At 44.2% G+C, this 12,491-nt stretch overlaps 1 protein-coding gene across 3 annotated transcripts in view; it reads left to right on the forward strand.

Annotated features, from left to right (window-relative positions):
* Window positions 1–12,491, forward strand: part of FERMT1 (FERM domain containing kindlin 1) — a 53,568-nt gene that overhangs the window by 37,905 nt on the left and 3,172 nt on the right. For all 3 annotated transcript variants that reach the window (XM_008018604.3, XM_008018594.3, XM_037990694.2), the window contains 5 exons: window positions 2,251–2,375; window positions 3,445–3,551; window positions 6,182–6,403; window positions 7,303–7,427; window positions 11,045–11,186. In XM_008018604.3, the coding sequence (XP_008016795.1) occupies window positions 2,251–2,375; window positions 3,445–3,551; window positions 6,182–6,403; window positions 7,303–7,427; window positions 11,045–11,186 (721 nt within the window). The remainder of the gene's footprint in view (window positions 1–2,250; window positions 2,376–3,444; window positions 3,552–6,181; window positions 6,404–7,302; window positions 7,428–11,044; window positions 11,187–12,491) is intronic.

Genomic DNA, 12,491 nt, shown 5'->3' on the forward strand with positions numbered 1-12,491 from the left:
GCTGCCCAAAATTAAACCAAGACCTTATTACCTGTATCTTTTGGTTAAAGGTTGTGTCTTTATTATTCTGAAAACACTATTCATTTTGGAGAATCTGAGTATTAAACAACCTTCTAAATATGTTCCTTAGAACTGCTTGGGCATGGAGGCTTACCCCTGTAATCCCAGCACTTTGAGAGGCCGAGGCAGGAGGATCACTTGAGCTCAGGAGTTCAAGACCAGTCTGGCCAATATGATGAAACCCCAGCTCTACTAAAAATACAAAAATTAGCCGGCCATGGTGGTATATACCTGTAGTCCCAGCTACCCAGGAGACTGAGGCATAAGGATCACTTGAACCCAGGAGAAGGAGGCTGTAGTGAGCCAAGATTGTACCACTGCACTCCAGCCTGGGTGACAGAGCAAGACCCCATCTCAAAAAAGAAAAAAAAAGAACTGTCTTAACTACAGCCCACAACATGATAAATACTAGTTTTTTGTTGTCGTTTTGTTATTTGTTTTTTGGATTTTTTTTGAGATGGAGTCTTGCTCTGTCACCCAGGCTGGAGTGCGCGATCTTGGCTCACTGCAGCCTCCGCCTCCTGGATTCAAGTAATCCTCATGCCTCAGCCTCCCTGGTAGCTGGGACTACAGGCTCACGCCACCACAGCTGGCTAATTTTTGTATTTTTAGTAGAGCCAGGATTTCATCATGTTGGCCAGACTGGTCTGAGACTCCTGAGCTCAAGTGATCCACCTGCCTCGGCCTCCCAAAGTGCTGGGATTGCAGACATGAGCCACCGCACCCAGCAAATAAATGCTATTTTAATAGTGTTTTTTCTTAATCCTGGAAATGTTAACTTCATATAATGTTTTACAACTTTATTTTATAACTTGTAATATTCTTCTGTAATACACTGAAGGGATTTTGTTGGGTTTTTTGTTTATTTATTTTTTAGAAACAAGTCCTCACTCTGTCACCCAGTGTGATCATAGCTCACTGCAGCCTCAACCTCTCAGGCTTAAGCAATCCTCCCACAAAGCTGGGACTATAGACACACCACCACGCCTGGCTAATTTTTCTTTTTTTATAGAGATGTGATCTTGCTGTGTTGCCCGGGCTGGTCCTGAACTCCTGACCTCAAGCAATTCTCTCACTTCAGCTTCCCCCAAAGTGCTGAGGTGATGACACTGCACCCGGCATATACTTTTTTTTCTTTTTTAATGTGCACCTTCTTTCATATCTTTGTGTTAAGGATAACATACGTTTAGCTAAGGAAAGACTAGTACTGACATGTTAAAAAAAAATTGCCCCAAATTACGTATGAATGGTTCCTCTCTTCTCCCATTCTTGATGCAGAAACCCACCCCTCTGGCATGAGATACCCTGATCTGCCCCTAGGCTGGATTTCTTCCACGGAACCGCATACTAATAATTGCTTTTCTCTGCCTATCTCCAACCCCTGTCCTCCCCCTAGCTCATTCTCACATTTCCTATTTTGAATGACCCAACCTTTAGGCCTGCCATTGGCACCACCAACCTTGTCTAGTCTGCTGTATAAAGTTTTCCGGCCCCAACAGATACCAATACCACTGTTGGATACCTTCCCCCAAAATAGTTTTTAATAACAGTAGAGTCTGTATTGACTAGCTGTAGATACCACTGATTTCCGTGGCTCACTGAGAATTCTCTCATAGTTTCTCTTTGTCAAAAGGACACTACAGAAAATGCTGCTCATGTTTGTATCTGACTTGTATGCATGATAACTTGAAGTTTGGGCTGTCCATATGGACAGCTTTTTCAAATGTAAAAAGTATGCCGAGATTCCACATGTCACCAGATTCATGTCGGTTTCTCACATACACCATCACAGTTTAGCACTTCAGCTGCGTCAGGCGCTGTGATAAGCTCTTCATGTAAATGACCTCATTCTGTCCTCACAAAAGCTCTGGGTTCCCAGACTACAGCTGTCCCCACCACACAGAGGCAGTGCATGCAGCCCAGGTAAGTGCAGGATCTTTCCCAGGGCACACGTGTAGACAGCAGCAGAGCCAGGTGTGGCCCCAGGTGGAGCCTTGGTGTTAAAACCTACATCTCATATCAGCATTTCATTTCTAGTAATCAGAAATTAGCAACTTGAAAATTATTTTTGGAAAAACAAAGTGTGTTTTGTTTGACAGGACCTCCAGAGCATGTGATCTGCTTGAAATTTGCAATGTGTCCTACATTTCTGGATGGTGGTTTAAATGTTTACTATCCTTTAATTTGCAGGCCCAAGAAGTTACTACTAAAAGCTTTCAAACAATACTGGTTTGTCTTTAAAGACACATCCATAGCCTACTTTAAAAATAAGGAACTTGAACAAGGAGAACCAGTAGAAAAACTAAATCTTAGAGGTAAGAGTACCCTATATCTTGCTGTGGCTCATCGTAAGTCAGGGCAGACGCCGTGGCTCAAACCTGTAATCCCAGCACTTTGGGAGGCCGAGGCGGGTGGATCATCGGAGGTCAGGAGTTCAAGACCAGCCTGGCCAACATGGTGAAACCCTATCTCTACTAAAAATACAAAAATTAGCCAGGCATAGTGGCGCATAGTCCCAGCTACTTGGGAGGCTGAGGCAGGAGGATCACTTGAATCTGGGAGGCGAAGGTTGCAGTGAGCCGAGATCGTGCCACTGCACTCCAGCCTGGGTGATAGAGTGAGACTCCATCTCAAAAAAAAAAAAAAAAAAAAGGAGCAGATTAAAGGCAGGGTTCCTACACAGTGAGGCACGGGTTACTTCTAGAGGAACCACCATAACCATGTCACTGTTTTCCAAATGACAACCTGGCTGCAGCTGCTCTTCAGAGCATAGGCCTTGAATGCAGTCTAGTAAACATGGTTATTTGCATTTTGCTGTTCCATCTTTCCCGGTACGTCTAGAGTTTATGATGTGGTGGTAATTCATCTGCAAGAGTATAGCACATGAGGTGCTGCAAGATCCTGAAAAGCCTTCTGTATTCCAGAACAGTTATATTTAATTCAGTGTCACTTTAATGCCTATTCTAATTTCTGAAGGTCACTGTGAGCGTCCTGATGACCATCTATGAATTGAAATATTTAATTAACCAGTACACTCAACTCTCATTATTGTGGCAATCAGAGAATTCCTTCTGCTTTGATTTAAAGTTCATATACATAATTTTTTCTATGAGTTTGGAGAGCCAACATTAACCTGAAAATGAACTAAATTGACTTTTTGATTTAAGAAAACCATAAAAGAAAAGCATTTTTCTTTATCTGTTAATTGTTCATAAGATTTATCTAGTTATCCATTAATTAATGTTATCAGCTTGCTCCTCCATTTTTCAAAACCGAACCACATCTGAGGGGCTTATATTCAAAGTCTTTATTTCAGATACACACCTGATGTTTATCTAACAGACGCCTCAGAACTCAGTTTTTTCCCTGATCTTTGTCCTTCAGGCTGCGAAGTTGTGCCCGATGTAAATGTAGCAGGGAGAAAATTTGGAATCAAGTTACTAATCCCTGTTGCCGATGGTATGAATGAAATGTATTTGAGATGTGACCATGTGAGTAAAACCCCAAGAATGTTAAGTCACTTCACCTCTACTAAGCCTAAGAGCAAAACCTAAAAATGTTTTCACAAATTTAGAGCACTATTGTGTCAGTCAGCTATTGCTTTATAACAAACAATCACAATGTAACAAAATCACAATGACATTCAACAGTAAACATTTGCCATGCAGTGGCTCACGCCTGTAATCTCAGCACTTTGAGAGGCCAAGGCGGGCAGATCACCTGTGGTCAGGAGTTCAAGACCAGCCTGGCCAACATGGTGAAACCCCATCTCTACTAAAAATACAAAAATTAGCCGGGCATGGTGGCAGATGCCTATAATCCCAGCTACTTGGGAGGCTGAGGCAGGAGAATTGCTTGAACCTGGGAGGCAGAAGTTGCAGTGGTAGCGGGTATGGCAGCACGCATCTGTAGTCCCAGCTGCTTGGGAGGCTGAGGCAGGAGAATCACTTGAACCCAGGATGCAGAGTTTGCAGTGAGCCAAGATGGCACCACTACACTCCAGCCTGGGTGACAGAGCGAGACTCTGTCCCCCCCAAAAAATAAAAACAATAAACATTGTTTTCTGAAAGATGTGCTGAAAGGTAGGCTGGGGATTGGATGATCCAGGGTGGTGTCAGCTCGTCATATGGGTTTGGAGACACAGGTTTGGCAGGACTGTGCCTCTGGTTGAGCTGATTTTATTTATTCTGGGTCCCAGGCTGCCTGGGGAAGATCTCCTCTTGATGAGGGCAGATGTGTGAGAGAGCACATGGCAACACATGCACCTCCTAAAGCTTAGGCCTGAAGTTGGCACACTGTCACTTCCACCCACATTCCACTGGCCAAAGCAGATGACATGACTAGCCGGCAGTCAAGGGATGGGAATTGCACTGTCCCTGGTGGGAGGAACTGTAAAATTATATAGCGAAGGTTATGGATGGCAGTGCAGGTGTGTATTAGTCCATTCTCACATTGCTATAAAGAACTAACTGAGACTGGGGGAGAAAAGAGGCTTAATTGAGTCCTAGTTTCACAGGCTATACAGGAGGCATGGCTGGGAATGCCTCAGGAAACTTACAATCTTAGCAGAAGGTGAAGGGGAAGCAAGCACATCTTCACATTGTGACAGGAGAGGGAGAGAGTGAAGGGGGAAGTGCCACACACTTTTAAACCATCAGATCTCATGAGAACTCATTCAATATCACGAGAACAACAAGAGGTAAATCCGCCCCCATGATCCAATCACTTCCCACCAGGTCCCTCCCCCAAAACTGGGAATTACAATTCAACATGCGATTTGGATGGGGACACAGAACCAAACCATATCCGCGGCAGTAAAGATTGAGGCCAGTAATTCAATGTTCCTCACCCACTGTCGCACTGAAGAACGCCCATCTTTAACTGCATCCCCTGCACTTCTGAGGACCACTCCTGTTTACTCCCTGAAGTCAGAAATAAAACACAGACATTAAACAACAATAGAAGCCACCACTGACTTGTTAAGATCCCATAATGGCCATGATTCTAACCTTAGACTCTAACCTTAGAGTTAGAGTCTTTACCAAGGACAGACAAGGGTACAAATAATATAGGAAATCAGCTAATTTTTTTCATCATTTTCTTTTGTCATAGAGATCAGATGTGATATGAAGATGGAAATACATATCAAGGAAAGTTCTCTGATAGTTTACAGTTTCACCACCTATCTGTGCCCCATGGCACTTCTTTGTGTCCTTGGATCTTTTTTTTCCTTTCTTTTTTTTTTTTTTTTGAGATGGAGTCCCGCTCTGAAACCAGGCTGGAGTGCAGTGGTGCGATCTCGGCTCACTGAAACCTCCACCTCCTGGGTTCAAGCGATTCTCCTGCCTCAGCCTCTCGAGTAGCTGGGACTACAAGTGCCCACCACCACGCCTGGCTAATTTTTTGTATTTTTTAGTAGTGACGGGGTTTCACCATGTTAACCAGGATGGTCTTGATCTCCTGACATCGTGATCCACCTGCCTTGGCCTCCCAAAGTGCTGGAATTACAAGTGTAAGCCACCACACCCAGCCTTTTTTTTTTTTTTTTTTTTTTGAAGACAAACTATTGTTCTGTCGCCTAGGCTTGAGTGCAATGGTGCAATCTTTGCTAACTGCACCCTCCATCCCCTGAGTTCAAGGGATTCTCCTGCTTCAGCCTCCTGAGTAACTGGGATTACAGGCATCTGCCACTATGCACAGCTAATTTTTGTATTTTTAGTAGACACAGGGTTTCACTATGTTGGCCAGGCTGGTCTCAAACTCCTGACCTCAAGTGATCCACCCACCTCAACCTCCCAAAGTGCTGGGATTACAGGCATGAACCACCGCACCCGGCCCTTGGATCATCTTTAATGCAAAATTCCCTGCATGCAATTTATCAAAGTTGACATTCCTATCCTCTAGCCTCCCAGCATCTAGAAACTCAATGCAGGACTCAAAAGCCACTGTCAGGTGTTACATTAGGTGATGAGCAGTCACTCAAAACGTGTGCCACTTCACTTCTTGCTTGGAAGGTGATGGTTTTGCAATGTAACGGGGAAGAAAGCCCAGGTCCCCCGCTGTGTGCAGCAGGGGGCTTTGCACTTGAGCGTGCTTCTCAACCTTCTGCTGTTTGTTGCAGGAGAATCAATACGCCCAATGGATGGCGGCCTGTATGTTGGCATCGAAGGGCAAAACCATGGCAGACAGCTCCTACCAGCCAGAGGTCCTCAACATCCTTTCCTTTCTGAGGATGAAAAACAGGAACTCTGCATCTCAGGTGGCTTCCAGTCTCGAAAACATGGATATGAACCCAGAATGTTTTGTGTCACCACGGTGTGCAAAAAAACACAAATCTAAACAGGTACTGTTCATCGTGTTAGGGCAATTGTTTGCAGTAAATTCTTTATGCAAACAAAAATAAAAGGAGGATTTCCAGCTGGGCATGGTGGCTCACGCCTGTAATCCCAGCACTTGGGAGGCCAAGGTGGGCGGATCACTTGAAGTCAGGAGTTCAAGACCAGCCTGGCCAACATGGTAAAATCTCTTCTATCCTGAACATACAAAGTTAGTGAGATGTGGTGGTGCACACCTGTAATCCCAGCTACTTGGGAGGCTAAGGCAGGAGAATTGCTCTAGCCCAGGAAGTGGAGGCTACAGTGAGCTGAGATTGCACCACTGCACTTTAGCCAGGGTGACAAAGCAAGACTCTGTCTCCAAAAAAAAAAAGGAGTAATTCCATCTGATTAAGAGTATCATCATGAAAAAATCAGTTGATGGTGAAATTTGACTATGTCCTGAATATGAGATGATGTTATGAAATTATTGTTAATTTTGTTAGAGGTGACTGTACTGCTGACTAAACATGCAGGTATTCCCAGATTGAACTTAATGCTTTAGTTCTCACAAATTAATAAATCAAATTATGCTTCTATAGGAATGGGTTAAAAGTTGCACAGATGAGCTGATTCATGTAGAACCATTGTCTGTGGCCACTCCGCGGACCTCAGAAAGAGGGATCCCAGAGCTCTCCAACTGCACCAACTTTAGAAGTTTATGTGTCGGGTGATCCTTTTCCTGCTTCTCCCAGTGATTGTTGTATCTTGTAGAAAAAGAGAGAGAACGAATGGATGAGAATGGATTGTCTTTGTAGAGCACAATCGGGCCTTGAGTGTATGGTTCTTACGGGGGATCCGGAGCTAACAGGGTGATTACAGAGCAGCCGGTGCCTGTGAGGAGAGGTTCATGTCTGTTTCTGTTCAGCTGGCTGCCCGGATCCTGGAGGCGCACCAGAATGTGGCCCAGATGCCCCTGGTCGAAGCCAAGCTGCGGTTCATCCAGGCATGGCAGTCACTGCCTGAGTTCGGCCTCACCTACTACCTTGTCAGGTGATTACAATGTTCACTTGTTTCTCACACTTTCCATTCAATTTTAAGTGGCTTTTGGGGAGCCCCAGTTTTCTTATTTAGTGTAGAATATAGAACGCTTTTTATTTGAGAATATTGCCCTTTTACAAATAGCCCTGATACTTTGGGCTGCTCATAAACATTTTCCATACCTTCTAAGTGCCAACACCCCTGAAACTCAGCTAGATGTGGGAAAGGAAATTTTAAAAGGAGGTTCTTTTAGGATAACTACATTTCCAACACCAGACGGTAAACATCACATACTGATTTTATGAAATCTGTAACTTCTTTTCTTTTTTTTTTTTCCCCCAAGAGATCCAGGTTGGGGGTGTCTCACTTTGCCACCCAGGGTGGCCTCGAACTCTTGATCTCAAGCAGTCCTCCCACCTCAGCCTCCCAAAGCGCTGAGTTTACAGGCATGAGCCACCACACCTGGCTATGACTTTCTTTCATGTCAGCTTTCTCATTTTTGTATCTCATACTGTGTCTCGTGGTGTGGCTTTGCAGAATTTTTAGGTTTTTAGAGAGGCCCCAGCAAGCTCTGTCTTATTTCTACCTAGCTTTATCAGGTAGCAACCCTGTTCCCCCTGGTCTCTGAAGATTTCTGGATCTGAAGGATGCATACGAGGCCCATCTATTGCCCCCAGAAAGACAGCTTAAGTGACTTGTCCAAGTTCACCCCCTAGTCCAGGGCACACCTTGGCATAAAGCCCTGTGTCCTCATTTGTTATCCCTGCCCAGCACTATGGCTCTGCCCCACTGTATACAATGGATGGTTTCCCAAAACATATCCACAAGCATGCTTGTAAATCAGATTACATTTTTCAGTTCAGTAAAGAAGACTGATGCTTAAGCAAAATCTACACCCAATCCTGCAGTACAGCAAATACTGTCACTTTCTCATCTTATAATTTGGGGGTGGGAAAATTGGTTTGTATTTTTAAGTGTTGACAGTTTTTGTTTTCTTGGCCCTTTCCAAAGACTCCATTTCTCCATTACTTCTAACAGGGGAGTCTATTCAGAATTTCCAGCCGGGCGCGGCGGCTCACACCTGTAATCCTAGCACTTTGGGAGGCCAAAGTGAGCGGATTGCCTGAGCTCAAGAGTTCAAGACCACCCTGGGCAACATGGTGAAACCCATCTCTACTAAAAACACAAACAAATTAGCTGGGCGTGGTGGTGTGCAGCTGTAGTCCCAGCTACTCAGGAGGCTGAGGCACTAGAATGACTTGAACCTGGGAGGTGGAGGTTGCAGTAAGCTGAGATCGTGCCACTGTACTCCAGCCTAGGTGACACAGTGAGACTGTCTCTAAAACAAAAACAAAACAACAAGAAAAAATGGACTTTCCTATTCACTGAAATATCTCATTTAACATCAGTCCCCAACGTTTGTCCCAAACAAGCAACTCCTTCTGCTTTACTTACTCCAACAAAGGAGTGAGGAAGGGCAGAGTTCTACTGGATCCCCACTATGTGTGTGCATACATGTCCATGTGCAGACACACACACACACACACACCCCTACCTGTAACTCTGAAGTCAAGTCAAGCCCGCATAGTGAAAACCACAAAAATACTTGAACTGACCAGGCCCAGCTTTCAGTCGCACCTCTGCCTCTGCTAGTTCTGTGGCCTGGGCATTTTTGTTGCCCTCCCCAAGCCACAGCTTCTCCATGTGTTCGATGGGCATTCCAAACCTACTGTGTTGAGAGAATCCAGCGCAGCCTGCAAGCAAAGTGCCTGATATGTAGTGAAGCGTGGTGTGGGCCTGAACAAGTTTCTGGTGACAACTCCTCCTTTACCAGCTATTTCCCCCCTGTGCCTCCCTCTATCTCTAACACCTGTTTATGGAGGTGAGGCTTTGAGGCAGTGGCCCTGGGTATGGCAAAGATCTGCTTTTTCCAAGGCCAGAGTCAAAGGCTGGAGCAGCCCTGCTATGTATAAGATGACTGGCAGAATCAGGATCTGCTGATACCCAAGAAACCTAGGTCTTTGCTTCACCGCTCCCTGGATAATGGGGAGCAGCCCAGGGAATTCCCATAGGTTAGAGAGAAGCAGGTGGAGTAAGAAGTGGGTTAACTTCTGATATTAAGCATTAAGGTGGTGAAATGAAGGAAAAAAGTGGAGTAAATTTTAATCAAGGGTGACATGCAGAAGATAAGAATGATCTGAAAAGTGACATATTCAGCTAGGATTTTTTTTTTTAATTATGCTTTTCTGTCTCCTGCAACATCAATTTTCACATCAGTATCCCCTTCTTGCATCCCTCTCCAGCTGCCGTCCCCATTCACTGCCCTACTTTACAGTAAAACTTCTTGAATGTATTGTACTTACCCACTACCTCCAATTCCTTTCTTCCATTCTCTCAATCATGGCTCACTATAATCTCAAACTCCTGGGCTCACTTGGTCCTCTCACCTCAGCCTCCCAAGTAGCTGTGACTTGTGAGCCACCACACCTAGCTAACTTTCTTTTAGGAGATGGGATCTCACTATGTTACCCAGGCTGCTCTCAATCTCTCAGCCTCAAGTAATCCTCTTGCCTCAGCCTCCCAGAGTGCTGGGATCTCAGGTGTGAACCACCGCACCCAGCCAGGCCTCAGTTCTTAAAGCATTCTTGGTCTTCCTGCCTCGACCCTGGTCCCCCTAAGTTTTCAACTTAGCAGCCACAGGGATCCTTTTAAAATCTTAAATCAGATTTTGTGAAGTCTCTGCTCAAAACCATCTGGGACAGGTGTGGCGGCTCATGCCTGTAATCCCAGCACTTTGGGAGGCAAAGGCAGGAGGACTGCCTGAGTTCGGGAGTTCAAGACTACCCTGGGCAACATAACAAGACCCTGTCTCTAAAACACACACATACACGAAATCTGAAGGATTTCTTATCTCACTCAGAGTAAAAGCCAGATCCTTACAGTGGCTTACAAGACCTTTGCTCTTGAACTCACATTTCTCTCCCCTCCTTCACTGTGTCAGCCACATGGGCCTCCTGGCCAGTCCCTAAGCACATTAAAAAAAAAAAAATTTTTTTTTAAAGTGGCTGTGCCCTCTGCCTGGAATACTCTTTCCCCAGATATCCACATGTCTCACATTCTCATGCATATCCATTTTTGATCAAATGTCACCTTTTCACTGACCTTGCTGTTTTAAACTGTAGCCACCTCATTGCCAGTGTTCCCTGTAGCCCTTCCAACTTTATTTTCCTTCATCTTATCTGGCATATGTACCTCCTACTCATGATCTTCTCCCTCCCACAGTCAGAAATTTTCCATCCATTTAGTTCACTACGATATCTCCCATGCCTAGAAGAGTGCCCTACACAGAGTCAGTAATCATTTTGAATGAATTTATTTGATTCCGTCTTATTTTATTTTTCTCTGATGTCAGTTTTACTTAAAGACCATCTGCAGGGTAGCCTTCATTCTTTTTTCATGTTCCCTATATCACAATAAAAATGCCCCCCTGCAGAAAGTTAATTCTTCATTTTCCATTCCTCTGAAATGATTTAGAAATACTGGTAGTATTTTTAAGAAGTTATATGTGAATGAACATTGTATTATAGGAAGCAGTTGCTTCTCTTAACTAATATTATGATTCTTTTCAGATTTAAAGGAAGCAAAAAAGATGACATTCTGGGAGTTTCATATAACAGGTTGATTAAAATTGATGCAGCCACCGGGATTCCAGTGACAACATGGAGATTCACAAATATCAAACAGTGGAATGTAAACTGGGAAACCCGTCAGGTAAAGTGAAAGTTTTGCTCTTCAGTGTTGAGCCTATAATGTGTGTTCCCTCAGAATTGCAGATTATTCTGATTTTTGAAAGGTATTCTTCTATTTGAGCTAAGAAACCACAAGTATGTGGTAATTGTCTGCTAAAATAATCATATGCAATTCTGGGCAGCTTCCTAACAAGCACAGGCCAAATGCTCTTGCATTAGCACTGCAAGTTGGCGTAGTCTCCACGCAGACTGTCAATACAGACAGGTTCTAAAATTACTGAGCAATTGCATTAATTTTCATTGACTCAGCATAGGATTATATAGGATTTAGGTTGATGATTACTTACCAGAAACTACTGGAGATGTAACTGCTACACAAAATAAATCCAGAAAAGCCCTCATCTGACTGGCTGCCAAGAAACCCGATTGAGGACTTGAAGATTCAATTGCTCACCTGGAGAGCATTCCAGGCTCAAAAGGGAAAAACTGCTGAAGCAGCAAGTGAGGTCCATAGTGATGACTGAGAAAAGCTTCACCTTTTAAAACCAGGAGCCCTCAAACCCTTAGCCTGTGTTACAGCCTCCCATTATCTCCCATCCTAGGAGCTAAGTTCAGGAGCTATCATGGAAAATTCTAGATGAAGTTAGAGGCGCCTTAGCATCCTGCCGCTAATTTAAAACATTCTGCCCAGTGCTTTGGGAGGCCAAGGTGAGAGGATCACTTGAGGCCAAGAGTTCGAGACCAGCCTGGGCAACATATTGAGACCCTGTCTCTACAGAAAATTGAAAAATAAAAAATAAAAAAAGGCGAACTAGCGGTGTGATGGCGTGCACCTGTAGTTTCAGCTACTTAGCCAGGGAGGATCACTTGAGGTTCGAGGTTACAGTGAGCTATGATTGTGCCACTGCACTCCAGCCTGGGTGACAAAGCAAGACCCTGTTTCATTCATTCTTGAATTAATTAAAACAGTCCAATGGTGCTGATATAGACTCAATCTTCCCTCATTCCTTTGGCATTCTCATTTTCCAATAGAAAGTAGAGGGATGGTAAGAGACTCACACATTTGCTAAGAACCCTGACTTCCTCTCAGCAGTATTGATAACCATCTGGGTGCTTATTTGTAAAATCAAGTTCAGAGATTAGATGCCCTCTAAGGCAGTAGCTCTAAAGCCTTGATGCATATAAGGATCACCTGGGGAGCTTTAAAATACCACTGCCCAGAACACACCCAAGGCCAGTTAAATCTGAATCTCTGGGAAGAAGAGCGAGGTATTAACAATTTTTAAAGGTCCACAAGTGATTTCAATGGGCAGCCAAGGTTGAGAAC

This window comes from Chlorocebus sabaeus, chromosome 2, assembly GCF_047675955.1.
Source record: "Chlorocebus sabaeus isolate Y175 chromosome 2, mChlSab1.0.hap1, whole genome shotgun sequence".
NCBI lineage: Eukaryota > Metazoa > Chordata > Mammalia > Primates > Cercopithecidae > Chlorocebus > Chlorocebus sabaeus.